The sequence below is a fragment of the Ruditapes philippinarum genome, unplaced genomic scaffold (assembly GCF_026571515.1).
Source record: "Ruditapes philippinarum isolate M1 unplaced genomic scaffold, ASM2657151v2 ctg363_1_1_1_1, whole genome shotgun sequence".
Classification (NCBI taxonomy): Eukaryota; Metazoa; Mollusca; class Bivalvia; order Venerida; family Veneridae; genus Ruditapes; species Ruditapes philippinarum.
This window is the reverse complement of record NW_026851633.1, coordinates 623,582-646,180: the sequence shown is the minus strand read 5'-3', so window position 1 is coordinate 646,180 and position 22,599 is coordinate 623,582. Positions and strand designations below refer to the sequence as shown.

Sequence of the window (22,599 nt, the reverse complement as noted above, 5' to 3'; positions counted from 1 at the left end):
CTATGTCTGTTTATGATTCATTTATCAAAATGTGTCATTACCAAAGAAATATAGAAAGCTCTGAAGCCAATATTAAATTAATAGAAATATATATTATTATGGTGTTCATGTATGAAATCTTGAGTCAACAAGAAACCAACTTCAAAGAGCAATAAAAGCCCCAAACAAAAGAAGATACCCAATAAAGTTCTGGTGTAATAAAAACATATCTAAAATTACATGCAAACTTTAAGATCAGAACTTGAAATGTTAATGTGCGCCGCTTGAAAAATTTATTCACAGTAAATATTTGTCTGAAATAATTGCTGTAAAAAAGAAAACCTTTGATCTGAAGAACATCATATATATAATTATGTATTACCAACTAATACAAACATGTACATTTTTTCAGGGTTTTTTTTCCACAAAAATCCCCACAAAAACCCAAATGGGCAATGATGATGCAAAAATTGCTCAACTTAGATCATTAAAAGTGAGACCTCAAAGCAGAAATAAGTGATTGGGTCACACTAGGGCCAGGAAATGATACTTTGTGAAGGACAAACAAGGTACCTGCAACATGCCAAATATAGTTTCTGCAAGAGAAGATTCTCAAAATCTCAAAAGGAGATGTCAGTTTTCATTTTGTTCTTTTGATTTTAAAGACACATTAACACAATTTAGGCATTGAAACAGGAAAGATGATTTTGGCTAACCTCTGGAGTTACAAACTTAAAGCAACACCAGGGGTCAAATCCACATCACCTGCTGGAGCTAAGAGATGCATGGACTCCAGTAATTCGAATCCATTTAGTCTCTCTCACTATCACGCAGGGATAAACAGTGGCTACAATTCTGATGCCTTAAGGCAACCCCTCAGCTACAAGGGAAAATGTTGTCTGAAGAACTTGTGGATAACAAGGTATTACTAAGACTGGCCATCACTCTTATGATCACCTCTGAATAATTCATTTTGTGTTCAGGTGAGCTAAAACAAGTATCAATTTTTGAAATTTGAAAAATCAAATTTTATATGTTGTACAACATAATTATTATGTAATACCTAGGGCACATGTAATAATAATCTCATTTCTTCAAGTATAATGTTGTAATAATAAACTGAAACAGAATTTACTTGATATTTTGAATACAGCATTTCCTACATTACAATGAAAAGTACAAAAACCTTCAAATATTGTATGACTACAGTCAATACTTTAATGTCTTCATTAATGTACCGTTAATTAGTTATGGAAATTGCTAGAGGGAAATAGATGATGAGCTTTAAGAGAAACAATAATCATTACAATAATGTTCCCAATTCTAGTTACTTCTGTAACTTTGTACTTAAAGTAAGCGAGCTAAAAATTGCATTTAAGTATTCATGCATACAAATATGTTTAACCTGCGAGCTAAATATTGCATTAAGATGATTTAAGTATTCATGTATACAAAATTATGTCTAACCTGAAGAAAACATCAATAAATTTACCCAGAAGAATTCTAATGATTTCTAGACTTTTTTTTCTTGTAAGAACAGTGAAAACAAGATATGTTTGTAAAACATGTATGCCCCCTATCAGCAGCCAATTAGTCATGTGATAAGGTATTATGCATGACTTCTGACCCAGTGATCAAACAATTAATAAGGGTTATAAAGTATCTACTGGTCATGACTTTGACCCCTTGACCCAAAACTCAATAGGGGTCATCTGCTGGTCACGACCAATCATCATACAAAGTTTGAAGTTCCTAGGCCTAGGCGTTTTTAGTAAATTGATCAGAAACCGTTTTTACCTACAAGGTCAATGTGACCTTGACCCCTTGACCCCAAAATCAATAGGGGTCATCTGCTGGTCATGACCAATCACCATGCCTAGGTTGAAGTTCCTAGGCCTAAGGGTTCTCTTATTATTGATCGGAAACCGTTTTAACATACAAGGTCAATGTGACCTTGACCTTTGACCCAAAATCAATAGGGGTCATCTGCTGGTCATGACCAATCACCATGCCAAGTTTGAAGTTCCTAGGCCGAAGCGTTCTTTAGTTATTGATCAGAAACCGTTTTTACTTACAAGGTCATTGTGACCTTGACCTTTGACCCCTTAATCCCAAAATCAATAGGAGTAATCTGCTGGTCATGACAAATCACCATAACCAAGTTTGAAGTTCCTAGGCCTAAGTGTTCTTGAGTTATTGATCAGAAACCGTTTTTACTTACAAGGTCAATGTGACCTTGACCTTTGACCCTTCACCTAAAACTCAATAGGGGTCATCTGCTGGTCATGACCAATCATCACACAAAGGTTGAAGTTCTAGGCCTAAGCGTTTTTAGTAAATTGATCGGAAACCGTTTTTACCTACAAGGTCAATGTGACCTTGACCTTTGACCCCTTGACCCCAAAATCAATAGGTCATCTGCTGGTCATGACCAATCACCATACCAAGTTTGAAGTTCCTAGGCAAAGGGTTCTTAAGTTATTGATCGGAAAGCATTTTTACCTACAAGGTCAATGTGACCTTGCCCTTTAACCCCTTAACACCCCAAAATCAATAGGGGTCATCTGCTGGTCATGACCAATCACCATACCAAGTTTGAAGTTCCTAGGCCTAAGGGTTCTTTAGTTATTGATCGGAAACCGTTTTTTACCTAAGAGGTCAATGTGACCTTGACCTTTGACCCTTTGACCCCAAAATCCATAGGGGTCATCTACTGATCATGACCAATCACCATCTCAAGTCTGAAGTCCCTAGGCCTAAGGGTTCTTTCATTATTGATCGGAAACCGTTTTTACCTACAAGGTCAATGTGACCTTGACCTTTGACCCCTTAACCCCAAAATCAATAGGGGGTCATCTGATTGGTCATAACCAATCACCATACCAAGTTTGAAGTTCCTAGGCCTTAAGGTTCTTCAGTTATTGATTGGAAACCGTTTTTACCTACAAGGTCAATGTGACCTTGACCTTTGACCCTTGACCCCAAAATCAATAGGGTCATCTACTGATCATGACCAATCACCATTACCAAGTTTGAAGTTCCTAGGCCTTTAGGTTCTTTAGTTATTGATGGGAAACCGTTTTTTGCTTAAAAGGTCAATGTGACCTTGACCTTTGACCCCTTGACCCCAAAAATCAATAGGGGCCATCTACTGATCATGACCAATCACCATACCAAGTTTGAAGTTCCTACGCCTTAAGGTTCTTTAGTTATTGATCGGAAACCGTTTTTGCTTTTAAGGTCAATGTGACCTTGAACTTTGGCCCCTTGACCCCAAAATCAATAGGGGTCATCTACTGGTCATGACCAATCACCATACCAAGTTTGAAGTTCCTAGGCCTTAAGGTTCTTTAGTTATTGATCGGAAACCGTTTTTGCTTTCAAGGTCAATGTGACCTTGACCTTTGACCCCTTGACCCCAAAATCAATAGGGGTCATCTACTGATCATGACCAATCACCATACCAAGTTTGAAGTTCCTAGGCCTTAAGGTTCTTTAGTTATTGATCGGAAACCGTTTTTGCTTACAAGGTCAATGTGACCTTGACCTTTGCCCCTTGACCCCAAAATCAATAGGGGTCATCTACTGATCATGACCAATCACCATACCAAGTTTGAAGTTCCTAGGCCTTAAGGTTCTTTAGTTATTGATCGGAAACCGTTTCTACTTTCAAGGTCAATGTGACCTTGACCTTTGACCCCTTGACCCCAAAATCAATAGGGGTCATCTACTGGTCATGACCAATCACCATACCAAGTTTGAAGTTCCTAGGCCTTAAGGTTCTTTAGTTATTGATCGGAAACCGTTTTTGCTTTCAAGGTCAATGTGACCTTGACCTTTGAACCCTTGACCCCAAAATCAATAGGGGTCATCTACTGGTCATGACCAATCACCATACCAAGTTTGAAGTTCCTAGGCCTAAGGGTTCTTTAGTTATCACTCGGAAACCATTTGGTCTACGGACCGACGGACCGACGGACCGACAAGTGCAAAGCAATATACCCCCTTTTCTTCGAAATGGGGGCATAATAAGGAAGACTAATGTTATTAAAGCTGGGTCCAATTTCAAAATAATATTTACAGCATGAAAACCTGCAGATAAAGATCTTACAATGTAGGAAACAAATTGGTTAAAATTGGCAAAGCTATTAACTAGAACAAATTTTAACATGTTCTTAAGACTGTAAATTATAACTTTAAAAGACAGCAAAAAGAAAAAAAGAAGAAAAAAAACAGAACTACATTTGTACAAAAGAACAAACTTTGGAAACACTTTCAAAACTCTTAAGGGTAGTGTATATGCCTTGCTTAATGAAAATTTATAAAACAAAAAATATTTTCATTTCTTTTACATAATAATTGAATGTTTTTCACTTTCATGCCTTTTCATCCAAATATCACACAAATAAACAGGGCTTAGAAAAAAGAAACACTCAAACACAACCTAAATAGATTAGCAAGCCTCGGCTTTTTAGAAATGGAAGCCCAGAACGGATGTAACTTACCTGTTGTTCAGAAGCATATGCCTCGTCGTCACTAACATCCGTGTGATCATCATCACCTGTAATAACAAAAATAGCTTTATCAATTAAAAAAATCAATATTATGATGAGTCTTAAAAAGCTTAAAAAGTGTACAAAGCTTATGTATGGTAAGTTTTTTCTACTAAGGTGCAAACTCGGGTCGAACATCAATGGTGTGTCACTATACCCCTTTTAAAAACTAACTACTTCTTCATGACAAGTGTTTCATCCAAAATTCCATTTAGATAGAGATCACAAGGATGACTTTCATTCTTCTCCTCAACATATACAAATACATCCTCAGTAACAGTTAATATGAAATGTTGTATATATACAAAATGTGTACTGTGGGATCCTACAATGGTACAAATAACGAATGTCAACAGTCTCTGACACTTTTCACAATTAAAAACCTAGCTTTTCTTCATCATGTTTATTTTAATACAATTCTTTCCAAAATAAATCCTCTCCTCCCCCATTCCGCTAAAAAACCTACAAAAAACAAGCTGAAAACCCTATTGGTGTAAAAAAACCTATTGATGTTAAAGCTTGCCCTTGTTCAACATTATGTCTAGAAGTTTCATGAACTACAACCTCTTTTTTCCTCTCTGTAATCAATCACTTCAGAGCTGAAATTTTGCCCAACTTTTTTGATGTGAACATCTACAAGAATAGATTTCATGGAATTTGATGCCAAAGTAAATGAATTCAACACAGAAAAAAATTAAAGTAATTGAAAGTTTCTGAATAACAAGAGAGCCATGATCATACCTAGGTGCTCACCTGAAAGCTCTTTTAGTCACTGGTAGATATAATTGTGTTTTCCCACATAATTTATGTAAAAATTATGCCCAGGGGGTGGCCCATTTGACCATAAGGGGCCATAACGTATTTAACTTTTGTGGACTGCCTGAGGTCATGCTGCTGCATATACATGCCAAATATCTTAAACTCTTGGCATTGTAATTTTTAAGAAGATAACTTTTAAAGATTTCATCTTTACAGTATATAATTTTAAGCTCATGCGGCTAGCTACTTTTGCATTAAACTGAATCTATTTATATAACTTTTGTAGAGTGGAGCCTAATGATTAATAACAACAGATGGAAATGACAATTTACAACAGTTACTGTCAACATCTCATTACAAAAGCTCCATTCTTAGAACTGGCTATGAACCCTTATCATTTTAGCATTAATCTTAAGTCAGTGATTTTTCGCCTTATTAAAACAACAGAGGCCTATAAAAGGCCTCCTCCCAATTGTTATTTTCTTAAAATCATGCAGTTTTCCCAATTAGCAATTTTAGCTATTATTTCTTGTCTTTCTAGAATAATTTTAAGTTCTTTAAATCAAGGGTCATGTTAAATAACATAAATCATAGTAATAATGAGACAGATGTGAAAAAAGCTTGATTCATATTAGAAATGTTACAATGATTGAACTGGAAAAAGAAAAGAAACTGATAACCAATTTAATTTTGCTAACAATACTTATAACTATGAAACCTAATAACAAGTGATGACACCAAAGTACACAATAACAGTGTTGTATTATATTTGGTAGTATAGTTTCAGAGAAAACCATGGATTTTGTATAGCAATTTAACATAAACATAAGGGAGATTATTTACAAATTCCAAGAGAGATGAGCTGTTTATTATTGTAACATTCCAGATTTTCTATGAACCTTCAAGTACAGAGAGAAAATAGGTAGAAATTAAGTCTGTGCTGCCATAATTCATGTAGTTATTTCTAAGCTAACTATTTCATAATATGATGAAAGGGTGATTGGGGGGATGGTGTTATGTATTTAACAGAACCAGGTTTCTCTGACAATGAAGAATGAGGGCATTTACCTGTTTAATGGCTTCTGTTTGTTGATTATTTTCATGAGTGTTTTCTAAACATACTCTGATAAATGAGTAAAGTATCAAAATATATAAATAGGAAAGACAATGATTTTGGTAAAGCTTCAAGAATGGCCTCTGGATTTTGACATTTTACTGTATATAAAAGGCAGACTTGATGATAAGACATGTTTGGTCCTTTTAATGAAAAGGCAGTGACAAACACGCTACAATAATTAAGTATGCCAATAGTAAAGAATCAAGCATAACAGCCTTCCTACTAATTGACATCTCGCCTTCCTATGTCCTCATTTCCAATTGCACCATGGCCTAAACTAACAATTTATGTAGTTCAATGCCATTTAAGTAATCCAAAACCAAATACCGGGATGCATAATGTTATAGATCTCTTCAATACAGTTTCATGGAAAATAAAACAACAATTTGAGTGTGTCTTATGGGAAAATAATCCAATAATACTTATAATTGTTTCAAACACATAGAAATCCCTTGTCTATCAAACTTATTAACATCTAAAATGCATAGCAAATTATTCATAACCCTTATACGAAAACTACCTTTAGGTCAAAATGCTTTATTGGATGACTTCATTCGTACCTGAATTTGTCCCCCCTAAAGTGCAAACTATATAGATTATCATGCATAATTTTTTTTTAAATTGAAAAAATAACCTTCTATCAGTACTTTCAAGTAATTTGATGAATGAATTCCCCTCATCTAATTGTCAATTCCAAACTCAACATCATCCAAATTCAGATTGGTTTTAGCGTTACATTTTCCTTTGTGAAAATTTTAAGGCCACTGAGAATTTGGATTTGTCTCGATTTTTTATTTTTTGAAAAGGTTTGAATCTTCAAACATATTATTTTCACTATCAATCTTCAAACATTAAATGAACTATCATCAGCAATTAAGCATAATGTATAGAAATACCTCAGAAATACCTCAATGTAATTTTGTAATAAACTAATAAAAGAGATGATTAACATATTGTTCCTGTAGCCCTACTGGAGTGTTTTAAAACTTGTTGAAAATGTTTTTTTTATTAACCCCTTACAAACAAATCTATAAATATTCTGTCTTTTAATTTTGGTTAAAGCCTAGCTTACATGCATAATATCTATCAATTTTGATGTTTATTTGAAGTTTAATGTTTTGATTTGTTTATATCTGAATAAAGAAAAAATAAATTATAATGTTGTTTTTTTTCCTATGAGTAACATTTTCATATGACTCATTGAATATCTATGTCCCCCAGTATTTTGCTAGGCAGTGTTTCTTCACATTTTAAGAATCTGCTATATACTGGCTGCAATTCAAGTATTTACAGTTAAACCAAATAAAGGCCATATAAACAGAACTGTGTCACACATTTAGGCCTTTATTATTTCAATTTTCCTTTTCTTCTGAGGCTTTTTTTCTATTAAACAAAAGCAACCATCAACAAAGACCACACATAGCTTTAAATTTATTTTGATTTCGAGTTTCTTGTTGATTTTCTTTAAATATTCGGACAGGTCCTCGCTAGACCCTCGAGGGAGATGAAATTTCAATGTGACAATTGATCTAGGACATTGAGTCCTGTGGTCATTTGTCTCTCATTGATGATTCAGAAATTATGTGACACTTGCTGAGAAATAGATAAATACAGATTGGGTAGGTTCCAGAAAAGCTTGTTAAGTAGACCATCCGCAAAGTTATGACCAAATGCGTTAACCCCCCCCCCCCCCCATTCCACTCCCGGCTTAAAAAGCTAGCAAACAAACTGGACAGGTCCTATTTCACAAACAAACTGGACGGGTCCTATTTCACAAACAAACTGGACGGGTCCTATTTCAATGTGATACAGGCAATTCCATTGTGGTTACAGTCGGTATATTGTATGAAATATAACTGTGAACATGACTGCTCAATTGTACAAAATTCCTACATTCCAACATGAAAATTTAATGAAATATGGAAAGTCTGGTGTTGAAATTCTGTCATGAATTGCTTAGTTTGCAATAGCTTTCAATTTCATTATTTGTCACAATAGTGTAAAAGTAACATAACTGCAGATCAACTATGAGACAGATACAAATTTCTAGCATGAAATTGATGATTTAATAGCATATGATATGATACTATAATAGGCTATTTCCCTCAAGAGACAAATAAATGCATCAAATGATACTGTAAAAGTGACGCTTTACTCAAATTTATCACAGTTTTATCATAAAGCATTGTCATTCTGGTGTTTTTGTTTTAAATATTAAAAATATCAATAAAACTCAAAAAAAATATGACAATTAATTGATTATATCTACTATAAAACTTAATAATGCTCATCTGAACATAAACATGTATTCCACAGTATTTGTGTAAATGGGCTTATCCTTGGAGTCTGAAACTGCATTTGTGTAAATGGGCTTAACCTTGGAGTCTGAAACTGTATTTGTGTAAATGGTCTTAACATTGGAGTCTGAAACTGTATTTGTGTAAATGGGCTTATCCTTAGAGTCTGAAACAGTATTTGTGTAAATGGGCTTATCCTTGGAGTCTGAAACTGTATTTGTGTAAATGGGCTTATCCTTGGAGTCTGAAACTGTATTTGTGTAAATGGGCTTATCCTTGGAGTCTGAAACTGTATTTGTGTAAATGGGCTTATCCTTGGAGTCTGAAACTGTATTTGTGTAAATGGTCTTAACCTTCGAGTCTGAAACTGTATTTGTGTAAATGGGCTTATCCTTGGAGTCTGAAACTGTATTTGTGTAATGGGCTTAACCTTGGAGTCTGAAACTGTATTTGTGTAAACTGGCTTATCCTTGGAGTCTGAAACTGCATCTGTCACTCATTTTGTGTAAATGGGCTTATCCTTGAGGTCTGAAACTGCATTCGTGTAAATGGGCTTATCCTTAGAGTCTGAAACTGTACATATTGTATACTGTTGTATCATAAGGTGATTTACTAAAATTGAGCACCTAGCAGTAAAGAGCTCAGTTAAATTAGATGGACATGTACAAGCTTAGCCCAGTAGCAATGGGCATTATGAGCATACCTTAAGTTTTGTTTGTTTGTTTGTTTGGGTTTTACGTCACATCGACACAGTATAGGTCATATCGCGACGTTCTAGTTTTACTGGTGGAGGAAAACCTCAGGTGCCCTTCCGTGCATTATTTCAGGCACAAACGGGCACCTGAGTAGAATTATCGATGTTCCGTAAGCTAGCTGGATAGCTTCCTCACAAGAAAGAATCCAAAGTCCCTGTAGGGATTCGAACCCACAGCGGTGAGGGGCAAGTGGTTTGAAGTCAACGACCTTAACCACACAGCCACGGACGCCCCATATACCTTAAGTATTATACACAGCAGACTGCTTATATAATTGTTAATACCACTAAACCTGTATTGTAAAACATATGTGTAGAGTGATTATAATTATAGTCTACCCTATTGTTCTAACCATACATACTAAAACTAACACTATGAAAACCTTTCTAGCTTTACTGTTGGAAGACTACATAATTTTAGTAAAGTCACAAAAAACACCCACATTTCCTTAAGTTGCTGCATAATTTCTGCACAGGAAGAAATCCCTTGTGGGATTTCAACCCACATGATCATGGGGGGAGTGATTCTGAGCCAGTGACCTTACACATTTTAGCCATGGCCCAACAGTCAAGAACCTAAACAAATTTAAGAACAGTTACAAGACTGATTGCTACTATTATAGATGTACAATGTTTAATTAACAACTAAAATACCTTTACAACAGAAACATGTGAGAACAAATTCCTTACATCAGTTTCAAATGAAATACCTACAGAGGTATACAATGTACAACATAAAGAAGGCATTTCATGATACAGGACATACACAAATAGATGTATGGTATTTTGTAAACACAGACAGTTGTTATAACTAGGAAAGTTGCCAGTTAATTGACCGTAATTGGTTTATCAGTCAGGAAAGTGCTTCTACAAAAACATAAAATCACCCCAAGCAAGCTTGGAATCCACTTTCCCATCTCTCTGGTATTTACCTGAACATTATCTTGAATAACAATTTTTATTTTTACAAGCATGCATGGCATTAGCAAGGAAATTGTGAAGAAAAATTATATAATTAAGCTCATTATCATGATTATGAAAGGTTGCCAAGTTACCCCAATTGAAAAACTACAAGAATTATTTTGGTCAGTATCACTCACCTGAAAAGTTTTAGAGTTTTAAGTTATAAAATTATAATATACTGGTAATTCAGGCTAATAAATCTCTTCCTTTTGGGCTAATAGTTCTTTGCCTTTTATGCTTATAAATCTTTGCCTTTCAGGTTAATAATAAATTAATTTAGATACTTGTTAATTGTTAATTTCAACAAAATTTAAAAACTCCTATTATACATACATACAACTGGTGCAGAATTACTTATTTTTTTATCACATCTACAAAAAATGTTAAAGGTATATTGATGGTCTGGTCGCAAATTTTCTGATCTCATCACCTGTATTACAAGAAATGCCAGGAGAGGATTGGAATTTAAATTCTAGCAACAGTGATGTGGGTGAAGCAGTCAAACTGTCTATATGAAGAGCAACATTCTAATGTGGTAGGGGCATAACTGGAGAAATGTCTCACTATATAATACAGTGTTAAAATATCTGACGTACTAGGACAAGGTTAATATTTGTCGTCACTCACCTGATCTTTGTACAGTAACCAGGATATACAGGCATGTAGGATATGATGACTTACCTTACACACTTAACATAATCATAACATAAAATTTAGATAAACAATAAAATGTACTATTTGCTGGTTGGAGGTATAAATTCTTTGTTGAATCCTATAAAAATATATTAACTACACATTCATATAAGCAGTGCACATGTTGTAAGAATATTAACTAACATGAACAAAACCATGGCAAGGTACTTTAAAGCTGCATGCTCCATGGATGAGACAAAACATTTCAAGAAAATCATATTTGAGGAAAATTTACTTAGATTTTAAGAAAAGTAAAAAGGTTCAAGGGTCAAGTAATAATTTTCATGTTATGTGCTGTTAATGACTGATTTTGCAGTATTTATCGCCATATTTCTACTGCGTGACTAACACGGCAAGGGCATTTTTGCATATTTTGACCTTGTAAGTGCTGTTTGCAACCTGTTAATTACTTTCTTTGTTTAATATTAAATGTTTTATTTTTCAATATATTTTAAAACTTTTCATGAAAAGTAACATATGAATCTGGAGACATGCTGCTTAAAAACTCTGTTGCACCCCCTCCCCCCCCACTCCACCCTATTCTTGGATAGACTGCATGGATGTGCAGGCTGGCCTGGCTCTATACTGGTGGCAAAGACTAATTAATTAGTTTATATTAAGTAAAAGGGTTAATAGTGACCAATCAATAATGGTTTTGGCTTAGAACAAGATTTAATCAACCATTAAGGAAAGATTGAAACCCAGAAAGCACAGAAATTTCAAATAAAATTATGCTGTCATTGATCTTCTACAACACAGAAAAGCGTTGCAAAAAACTTCAACCATAAAGCACCAATTTCATTCAGTGTTCATCTTATCTTATGACTCTGTACATTTCCCAGAGCAATACATCATTATGTAATAGTTTTCATTAGTTTATTTGACAGGTTTCTGATAGAGAGCAGAATGATCTGGCAAGCATTGTAACAGATGTAACCAGCATTATCAGGACACTTATCTACAAACAATAACTTTCTCTCCTAACTTTCCCCAAAAACATAACTAGAATCAAAATAGAAATCTAAATTAACTAGACCAGCTTATTACCTATTCTTTTCTTTTGCCTTTTTGAGTTGGGTTTAATATCACTCAAACATTGCTACATTTGATGATTTTAAGCTTTGATTAAAGGGGTGGACCTTTAGGTGTCCCTCCATTGCAAGCCTTATATTCATAATAAGCTACAAATGTACGTAAATGTAGCCAAATAGTTTCCAGACATGAGTGGACCTAAATCAACAGTCATTTGTAGTGGGCATAAGTTACCCTTACCACTCATCCATACAGGCCCCTTGATCTGGTATCTTAGTACTCTAGAGAGTATCAGTATGAGTAACCATCTTTAACCAGCAAATTTGTATAAACCAGATTTTGCCTGGTATGAATTTGCAGCAGCCTAGGATTTCAATTTCAGGGTAAAAAATTGAGGTACTGTATAAGTATCATACATGATTGTACCTGTACCAACAGTACTTAGACTGACTGCACAGATTGTTGGATATGCAGCCGGGCCTAGCCCTATACTGTTTGCCATGCTAAATTTAAAACGTCACCATAATTATAGCTGTGATTGAAAATAATGCTAGATGAAGGAACTGATGACCCAATACAATTCTAAATTGTGTAATTTGATATCAGCAGTTTTGTTAGGAACACATGAACATGTATCATTTTCACAAAATTAATCTGTTTTATAATATATTATTATATTCACTAAACTGATGTTCACTTGATCTTTTTAAAACACTTAACTTTTCAATTGAAAATGTAACACTGTCATGTTCAGATGGTGTAGTTTGTCATTTTCAGTGAATACACATGTAAATTAATACAGAAATTCTAACCAAATCATTTTTCAAAGTTGTGAAAGGGTACGAACCTGTTGTTTGTATGGGGAAAAATTGTATCAAAATTGTGAAAAGGAAACATATGGTAGTGTATGCCTGCTGTTACTGCTTAAGCATTCATGGAATTTAGTCAGTAGAAATTACTATGTAGGTTCTATTGAAATTCATTACTTACTATATCTGCCAGAACTCAGCTGCCGTGCCGTTCCCGTACTCAATATTCCATTAGGGGCTGGTGTGGACGTTGCCTGGGGAACATGATTTAAATCACTTGCTTTAACAGGGGTAAAAGGTTCATGTTCACCATTCATTTTAAAAGAAGTTTTTGTAGGACTAGATTCAACTTTACGAATTTCGGAAACATCTAATTCATCCATTCCATCAGGCACATTTTCTTTTTCTGGTTCTATAAATTCCACCTCATATGTCCGTTTCGGTTTTGGAGGAGATTTACTTAATATAGTTTTAACGTCTTCCACACCATTTTGTTCACCATTCACACCTTGAGATTGAGATGAAGGTCCCAATCTTCTAGTTGGAGAGGCTTCCCTCTCTTCTATTTGCATTTGACCTTTAAGCTGTGACTCGCTACTTGGTGACCTTGACGTACTAGATGACCCTTTCGATCCCCTTGACTTCTTTGGAGATTTCTTTGCTTCCTTCTTTGGTGATGGGCCCTGCTCCCCGTTACTCTCACGGCGCTTGGAGGCCTTCGTTTGACCTTGACCTGAATCAGAATATAAAATACTAAATTGCTCTAAATCGGAACACATTTATCTCAATAATTTTTCTCTGCTTTAGAAAATGAAACAGTACCGCTATATTGCTAATATGAATCAGACTGCACAGATGATCAGTCTGGCAGCTTGTCATAGCTCTCAATTGGTGCCATAACTTTCTTTTGCAAAAAACATACATGTAGAATATGGAATCAGTCAACTTCATACAATGTACATTGTAGCAATTTCTAGTGGTCATGCGAGCTATATTTACACAAAGAAACACAGAAAAGCTAGTTTTTAATGAGATCATGTACTGGGTGTTTCTTTGGTAGGATATCTGGGTGCATCATCAGTGTGTCAGTGGACCAGTGTGTCAATGGGACAAACTTAATATATTTGTTAAACTGTAACTTTTATCACATTTCACCACATAATCCATGTAATAGAGAAATAAACATCATATTGGTTTACATAATTAATTTTAAAAGCAATAAGTTATCTTAGAGATAACCTCAATGGTAATACTTTATTGTGACATTTATCTTTAATCTTGTCAGTATAATAGTAGAGAAAAGTGCAATTTAAACACTACTTATAATACTGCATGTTTGTAACATCGCTTTTCACTGAATAATTGTGACATTTAATGATTTATATAGTGTTATAATTTTACAGGGCTGCAGTTAATATAAAAGAATCTCACTTTTTCCTCTTAAAAAAAAATTTTGCTGCATTAATTATGGATTCGTTATAAATCTTCCTGACAGGTTATATGACCCTATATAAACTGTTGTTTGCAATATAACCATTTATATAAGGCCGTATGATTTAACCTGTCATGACAAATACTTAATTCTTCAACTATGAGCAAACAACAAAGACTTGCGGCACAGTCTAAACAGACTCTATACTGGTGCCTGCATAAATATCAATTATCTACATATATATTCTGAAAATGACAGCAGAATTTCACTAGTTTTCAGTTTTCACTAGTTCCTGAAAGTCACTAATCCATTATATTAAATTTTGGAGTTCCTTATCACACAGCATTATGAAGGTCATATGGCATACAAAGTGATGTAGATAAATTTAAAACCAAAACTAATCCAAGCTGATAAAACTCTTTCTATCAAATAAGAAATGGGCCAGCCACCTATTTAAATTCTAATCAACATGGAGACATGGGGAACACTCGGTACCAATGGAATATATCCCCTTAATGGATTCCTGAAAGCAACGATTCACAAATTATTGAAAACCAGTACATTTTCACTGCCAAAACTTCTTCTTTTGAAGAAAATATCTTGATTTTCCTACATGTACAATTAACAAACAAATTGCGTAAGATTCATATGTACATTCAACAGCTTACATGCATAACAGTTAACACCTTCAATTTTGTACAATTAATTTTTTTTTCAGCTATAATTAAGTATTGGTTTAACTTAAACAGGCAAAACCTATGTGTGTCTATTGAAATACTTATTTAAATAAATTACAAGGTTCTTGAAGTATATATGACAAATAAAATATATAAAATATAAACGCCACTTGGTACTTGTCATTGTTTACTAGATAACAACTTGACAGGTGATTCAAATTAAGTTTATTTATCTATTTGCATTAGATTATTATGCATACAAAAAAACTTCAGAAATCAAGAGGTTCCTGACTTTTCAATGATTTTTTCAAAAACATTATCTACAGATAGATATAACATCTGCAAGATGAAAAATATTTAACTAAATAACTTTGAACTGTCGCATGACCTTAGACCTTATACAGAACAGAATATCAAATATTATATAGGATAGACAAAAACAAAGGGGATACCTATAAGTAATTGCATGTACTACAATATCAAATCAGGTGGTATTCAAACTTTGATTTATATTACGATTTAAAAATGGATATAAGGATTGTATTTAAAGACATCAGGTGTCTTCTACAGCTAATTATTTCAAAGAATATGTATTATTTACATCATTTGTCTAAGAAAACATATATTGAGAACTGTTCTACATAACATATATCTAGAGTTCACCAGAACATTTCATTGAGAATTCAAAAGCAATGTATATAAGTTGAAATGTTCAACACAACATACAAATCAGCAAACTGTTGTTTTTAGTGTGTATTTAATGTGTTGCTAATATCTGTGAATCAATTTCTTTGTGAATTTATACTCATAGTTATCTTGAAGAATATTACACTTTCCTTTTTGAAAGAATTCATGATTACACTGATACTGTCTTATAACTGTATACCTTTAGGATAAAAAATTCTTGAGTAATTATCACAAGACAGGACAACATACATGTATATGAAGAGTTCAGCACAACATTATGTTGAGAGTTCAGCACAACATTATGTTGAAATTTCAGCACAACATTATGTTGTGAGTTTAAGACAACATATATGAAAAGTTCAACACAACATACATGAAGAGTTCAACAAAACATTGTGTTGATGGTTCTACACAACATTATGTTGACAGTTCTACACAACATTATGCTGAAAGTTGTAAACAACATTATGTTGAGAGTTCTACACAACATAATCAATGCTGAAAGTTCTACAGTAACACCACATTATATTAAGAGTTTAACCCAACAATTATTGAGTATTCAGTTCATCATTAGTGTATTAAAAGTTTAACAAAACATACATTTAAATGCTGTAAATTATTCTTTAATTTATAGAAAGTTATTGACATAAAGTTACCACAAATAAACTAAAATATTAAATAATTAGTATGCTGATTTGCAATAAATTAATCAGCACTAAAATTCAGCATTAAACCAATTCATCAAATTGTCAAAAATTCTGACACCAGAACATTTATTGGTAATAAAAACAAAACAAAAACAACCTAGGTGACTTCAGTTTATGCTAATGAAAGGAGAAAAATTCATTATGCCTTTAAATATGTACACCTTTCAACACATTTATTGAGAAAAAGATACTGAATACTATTAAAGGCCTATTATGCCCTAGAAATGCTTTTATTTTAGTTTTATTTTGGCTGTACTATTCAAGTTTCCAAAATGTTACTCATCAGCCTAATAACCTGAACATTTTTTTCTTCTTTACCTTCTTGGCAATAAGGACAGTTATACATTTGTGGTGATTTAGTATTTTGCATGGAAGTCAAAATACTATTTTGAAAACATTTTGCTACATCTACTTTTCTGACAAATACTTTCACATTAAAAGTTTAATGTGAATTTCTTCAGGTACCAAGCATCTAACATGGTTTAAATCCATTATAAATGCTTGCGACTGCCCTTTCTAAAGGAGTAAAAATGTATCTATTTCTGTGCCATAATGGGCCTTTAAGAAAATTGATTTTGTAAATTTACATGATAATATCTACATGTACAGGTATGTGACATGTAACAATTAATATACACTTCTTCTAACACTGAAATGTATGTTCAGGTACACAAAAAACAAACAAATCACATCTTGTATAAATATTAATGAAAATAGCCATGTATCCGAGGACACCTCATCAACTAGAGAATTATTGAGGTCATGTAACAAGGTTGCCAGCAAATCTTGCTGTTTGATCAAAGTTTTAAGCCGTGTTATGCTTTTGTGACTTATTCATCTGTAAAAGTCACGCAAATATTGCTTTTACTTTATTAAAAAAAACCTAATCTTATTACGGTTTATCTGAATTACCGCATTTGTGCATTAAATCCAGATAAATATTGACAAAAATAGCATATAATGGCCATTATTGATCAGTTAAACTCTGTGTGGTACCTTTCAATATGGAGACAGAACCATACACTGTGTCCAATGAAAACACATCTTACAAACCATTATTTTATTGACTATTTCATTGACGCACCCCATGAAAACCTTTATTAAAGTGTCAATCATTTCCAAACTTATTCAGTGTAATCACAAATGAAAGTGTTTGCCTTTTAATAATCTTGTGTCTGATAGTGAACTATTTTATTATTGTTTTTTTTTTACATTTTCTCATAAAAAATGGAAAAATTATAATTTAAACCATCAAATGTTGCCTGACAAGGTGATTAAATTTCAATTAAGTTATCAAAGTATCTTAAGTATGACATGGTATAAAGTTCATGTAACATGTAATTACACATGTTTGTATAAAAATTCCATGCTATCCAATTAATAAAGCCAATTAATGCAAGTCCATATAATAACTACAATAATTGAAAGACTATAGTCTGGTGTAATATATAGAGATTATACATGTGTCTACATTGTGTAAGTTATAACAAAGCATTATAAAAGCTATCATTTAATTTACTTAACATTGGAAAACAGTTTTTTTTTAAACTGGTAAAAATATTAAAACAAAAGTGAGCACTTTCCATGTTGGGAACTCTATTTTCAGATTTAAAAGCCAGAGATATACTGGTAACCAGCAATACAAAACAATATATATAACCAGGGCTGCATGACCTAAGAAACAAACTCAAGGCCAATAAATATTATATATATGTGCATGTAGATATGATTATAAAGTCATCTACATGGGTACACTTATAATGTCCTTGGAAAAATTTAAATTTGCCTTGTTATGAAGTGATATTATATAAGTTTACACTGTACAATTACGATGACTCATATATTGCTTACCTAGAACATCTGATTTATTCACAAAATAGGATGTAGCTCAGATTATGCCCAATGATAATACAGTTCAAGTCAATTTTGTAACAAATTGTAACATTAAAATATTCCTGTAATCAAAGAGATTTTTCTTGGTTCTAGTCACATGCTTGCTCATGATTTATGACTGGAATAATGCACGGTGGGGCATCCAGGGTCTTCCTCCACCATTCACTGTATCCTTACAGAATAGTGTATGATCTTAACAGTCTTAAAATCAAACTATAAACATATTTAATACCATGAAAATATATTCTTTTTCCCTTTTTCATTATGAATAACAGTACAGAAAGGTACATTGTAGATGCAGCAGTAGATTCAGCATGAAACAGTTACACAAGTTTGTATACACTGCTACATTGTATGGACTAAAACATAACTAGGGAAATCATGTTTTGATTCTCAATCTAATTTCAACAAAAAACCTGTACCTGAATAAATAAGGAAATCCAAAGCCAGAGGCGATAATCAATTCCAATGCAATGTTTAATTATTTCCCATTCAAATATTTGTACAGAGCTAGAATGAAAATCCAATTTCAGTTCGGTTTATTTCTGCATATTTTTACAGTCAAAATAACTTTAAATCCTAGCTATGGTAAAACAAGGAATAATGACTCTACTCAAGGGTATTAAAGAAACTTTACAACTCTGGAATTGAAACCTTTAAACCTTATTTAAATCGGGAAGGCCATTTAATTTGAAACGGTACCTATTGAACAATTTTACCCATTCTGATAGGTACAACTATTTATAAAACCATTGTTTACTAAACGTCAAATCAAGTCCTTATCAATGAAAAAAGAGTTGGCCCGTAAGAATGTGGTTCAATGATTAAAAGAATGGTTGTAAATAAAAAATATATCTGTAAGTATATTTCAAAAGATATACATAAATTGGAAAGATAATGGTTTTGATATCAAACTCGGAGCATCAATGTCACAATGAATGGTATTACATGCATAACTTATCTAATTTACCTTATTTTTAATTTTCATTTTATATAATACTTTGATAATGCTCTGTGAGATACCAGTTTGTACAAGCATGAAAGTTACATCACTGATGTCACCATTAAATACTTTGTATGAAATTCAGCAGAAGTTTTGATTCAAACAAGACTAATAGTAATACAGCATGACACTATTTTTCCTTCTTTTTCTTTTCTTTACATTTAATATAATTATATTTATTTTGCAAGGCAACCATTAAAGGCATCTTTGGTTATTTGAGTCTTACTACATTTGTTAACACAGGACTTTCTTCACTATATAGAAATCACAAAATCAAATCACTTGGACATTGCCAAAGCTTAACAAAAAAAAAAATCTTGATATCATACATTTAAGATATGAATTGCAATTCATCTATGCTGGTCTTATATATTATTCTACCATTTAATAATATCATTCTTAGGTACAGACTGTGCATTATATAAACACACATCCCAGTAATAGCACTCCAAAATCCATACTGTCATAATACCACTCTAACAGACTGTGGCACCAGTCTGCACTTTACAATTATAAGTTAATAATCAATATGCATTCATTACATGGTGCAGCAGTCTGTCTACTGGAATGATGAATGGTAGAAATAACTGGGAGATTTATTAAACTCAGCTGATCAGCTGTTTTTTTGCAAGATAAGATGGATATATATGATTTCTTACTTAAAATAGATAAAAAAAACACCACCAAATTAATGGCTTGACAGGTTCTGTTAAACATCAGGATTTAAACTTATAAAGCTTGATCTTGTTACCCTGTTATGCCATATAGTGTTATAGAAAGTTCCTTTATGTCGTTTATAGTCATAATGAATTGTAGGTTAACCATGGAGTGTTATTGAAAGATCCTTTATGTAGTTTATAGTCATAATGAATTGTAGGTAAACCATGGAGTGTTATTGAAAGATCCTTTATGTCGTTTATAGTCATAATGAATTGTAGGTAAACCATGGAGTGTTATTGAAAGATCCTTTATGTCGATTATAGTCATAATGAATTGTAGGTAAAATATAGGTATACCAAATAGGTCCTTGGCTGCCACTGAAACATTCATAATTATTGTCAGTAAATTTGACACTGGAGCTATAAAACATTTCTCAAAATGATAGAGTATTCTCAGATTCGCTACTAGTACCTATTATTTAATCATATTAAAGTAATAAAAAATGAAGTCTGCATTGGTTTGTTTTTATATTGTACTAATACTTCTAAAGCTCATTCATATAGAAAAATATTTAAGATGTACTATTTAATCAATTGTTTTTCTTTATATATAAAATATTTGCTAACTTTATATAATTGTTTGAATTCTACTTGATATTTTACAATTTATGGTACATAAACATGTGTGCAATTATGCAAAAATAGTTAATTCAAAGAAGAATTATATTCACCACAGTAAGCAGAAAAAAGTTAATAAAATAGTCAATTCAATGAAGACATGTTACAAATTATATCACCAAAGTTAGTACTATAAAGATGCTGTAATTTGTATGGAACAGTCAGAAATTCCAGCCTGTACAATAAACTAAGTATTAACTATTATACTACAAAAAATACTACCGAAGACAGACTCATTTATATGTAATAATGCATAAAAAAATAAAACAGTGTAATTAAAGAGTTCCCAGGAGATCAATTCCCATTAAATATGAATTACATTTATTACTGATCATACTGAGGTTTCCCATTACAATGGTACACTTAATAGACAATAAAACTGGATATAAAATGCGTTTAACTATACTCTAGCTATACTCTAGTAAATTTTTATAACACATTTATATTACAATACATGATATACTAAAGATAAAGTAATTACTAGTGCTCTTTTAACTAAAAAGTTCAGCATTTAAATTGCATAATAGACTTATGTTTTTAAATAAATCAATAAATTTACACTATTAATAATACATCTAGAACTGCAGTAAACGCTGTATCTAGGCTCATAACAACAGTAAGCACTGTATAAACTAGAAACAGGAGATGAAAAACAAAAGAATGCATAACAAAAATCAGACTGCCATTATTATACTTGCTCAAGACTGTCAGTCCTTTTAATGTAAGGGAAATAGTTCAAACTTTTATCATATTACCAGAAATTTCTTGACACACTTTACAAGTGACTGAACAAATATCAAACTAGTAGTATATATATGCCCTGACTAGTTTATAATACCAACAACAACCAAATATATGCAAACACAGTGACATGCTGACATTTATAATATGAGTTATGCATGTCAATGACATACAATTCTTTGATTGACTTGACAATTATTTACCCATCATAATAAGGTGACTGAAGTAACACATAAAAACACATGTATGAATACTCTGCTGTATTGTGTATGTATACACACACCTTTATCATACACAGCCTTATATGATTTATTTATAAAGGGTAGAAGGTACAGGTTAGAGGGCTGGAAGTCTACATATTGCATGCATCTTTTTCAGCATCCTAGAAATAGAGTACATTCTTATCAGAACCATATGTTCACAGCTTGATTGTAGATAGAAATGACTGTAATGAACTAAAACAAACACTCACTATAAATTATCTTATCTGTAATCAATGATACATAGTAATATTCTGGGAAGACGTTAACCTGACCACCACATGATAAAATTAGTCAAAATCATAAATTTATTTATGTAACCGGGGATAAATGATTGAAGACTTGCTTCTATTTCATCATTTTATTGTCGGACATACAAAAACGAGCCTACAAACAAAATACAAAGGAATTACAAATAATTGATTTACAAAATAATAAAATTACACATTTCATCCAATTCATCAATGGAAAAGAATAAATATGACATTAGAAACATATAAATTCTTACCAGGATCAGCATACAAGAACTTTCCATAAATGATGTTCAAGTTTACTATAATAAGTAACTACTTTTATCAACAACTATACTGTAAAGTAAGTTATCAGTTACTCGTATAATGCGGAACTGGCGAAGGGAAATATTTTACTTAAGCAAGAAAATGTTTCGCGGGGATTTTAGGGTCATGCACGTGAAATATTAGTGAACACATTCATACAACCTTTCAACTTACAGTGACCTCTCATACGAAACAGACTATACAAAACATTACCACAGTTAGGCAAACAAACGACGACACAACAGTTAGGCGAATACCAACCAAATACAACATAACATGGAGGATACAATATACCAGTGATAAACAGAAAACGATACACAGGTTACATTTATATATCATAGTTAGCATA

At 32.6% G+C, this 22,599-nt stretch overlaps 1 protein-coding gene across 5 annotated transcripts in view; it reads right to left on the bottom strand.

Annotated features, from left to right (window-relative positions):
• Window positions 1-22,599, bottom strand: part of LOC132723004 (actin-binding LIM protein 1-like) — a 69,076-nt gene that overhangs the window by 45,199 nt on the left and 1,278 nt on the right. For 4 of the 5 annotated variants that reach the window (XM_060707691.1, XM_060707830.1, XM_060707760.1 and 1 more), the window contains exons 2-3: window positions 13,138-13,689; window positions 4,485-4,540 (exon numbers count right to left, since the gene is read on the bottom strand). In XM_060707691.1, coding sequence (XP_060563674.1) covers window positions 4,485-4,540; window positions 13,138-13,689 — 608 coding nt within the window. Of the gene's footprint in view, window positions 1-4,484; window positions 4,541-13,137; window positions 13,690-18,774; window positions 18,943-22,599 lie in introns of those variants that run through there. The other variant, XM_060707961.1, reaches the window with a different exon arrangement.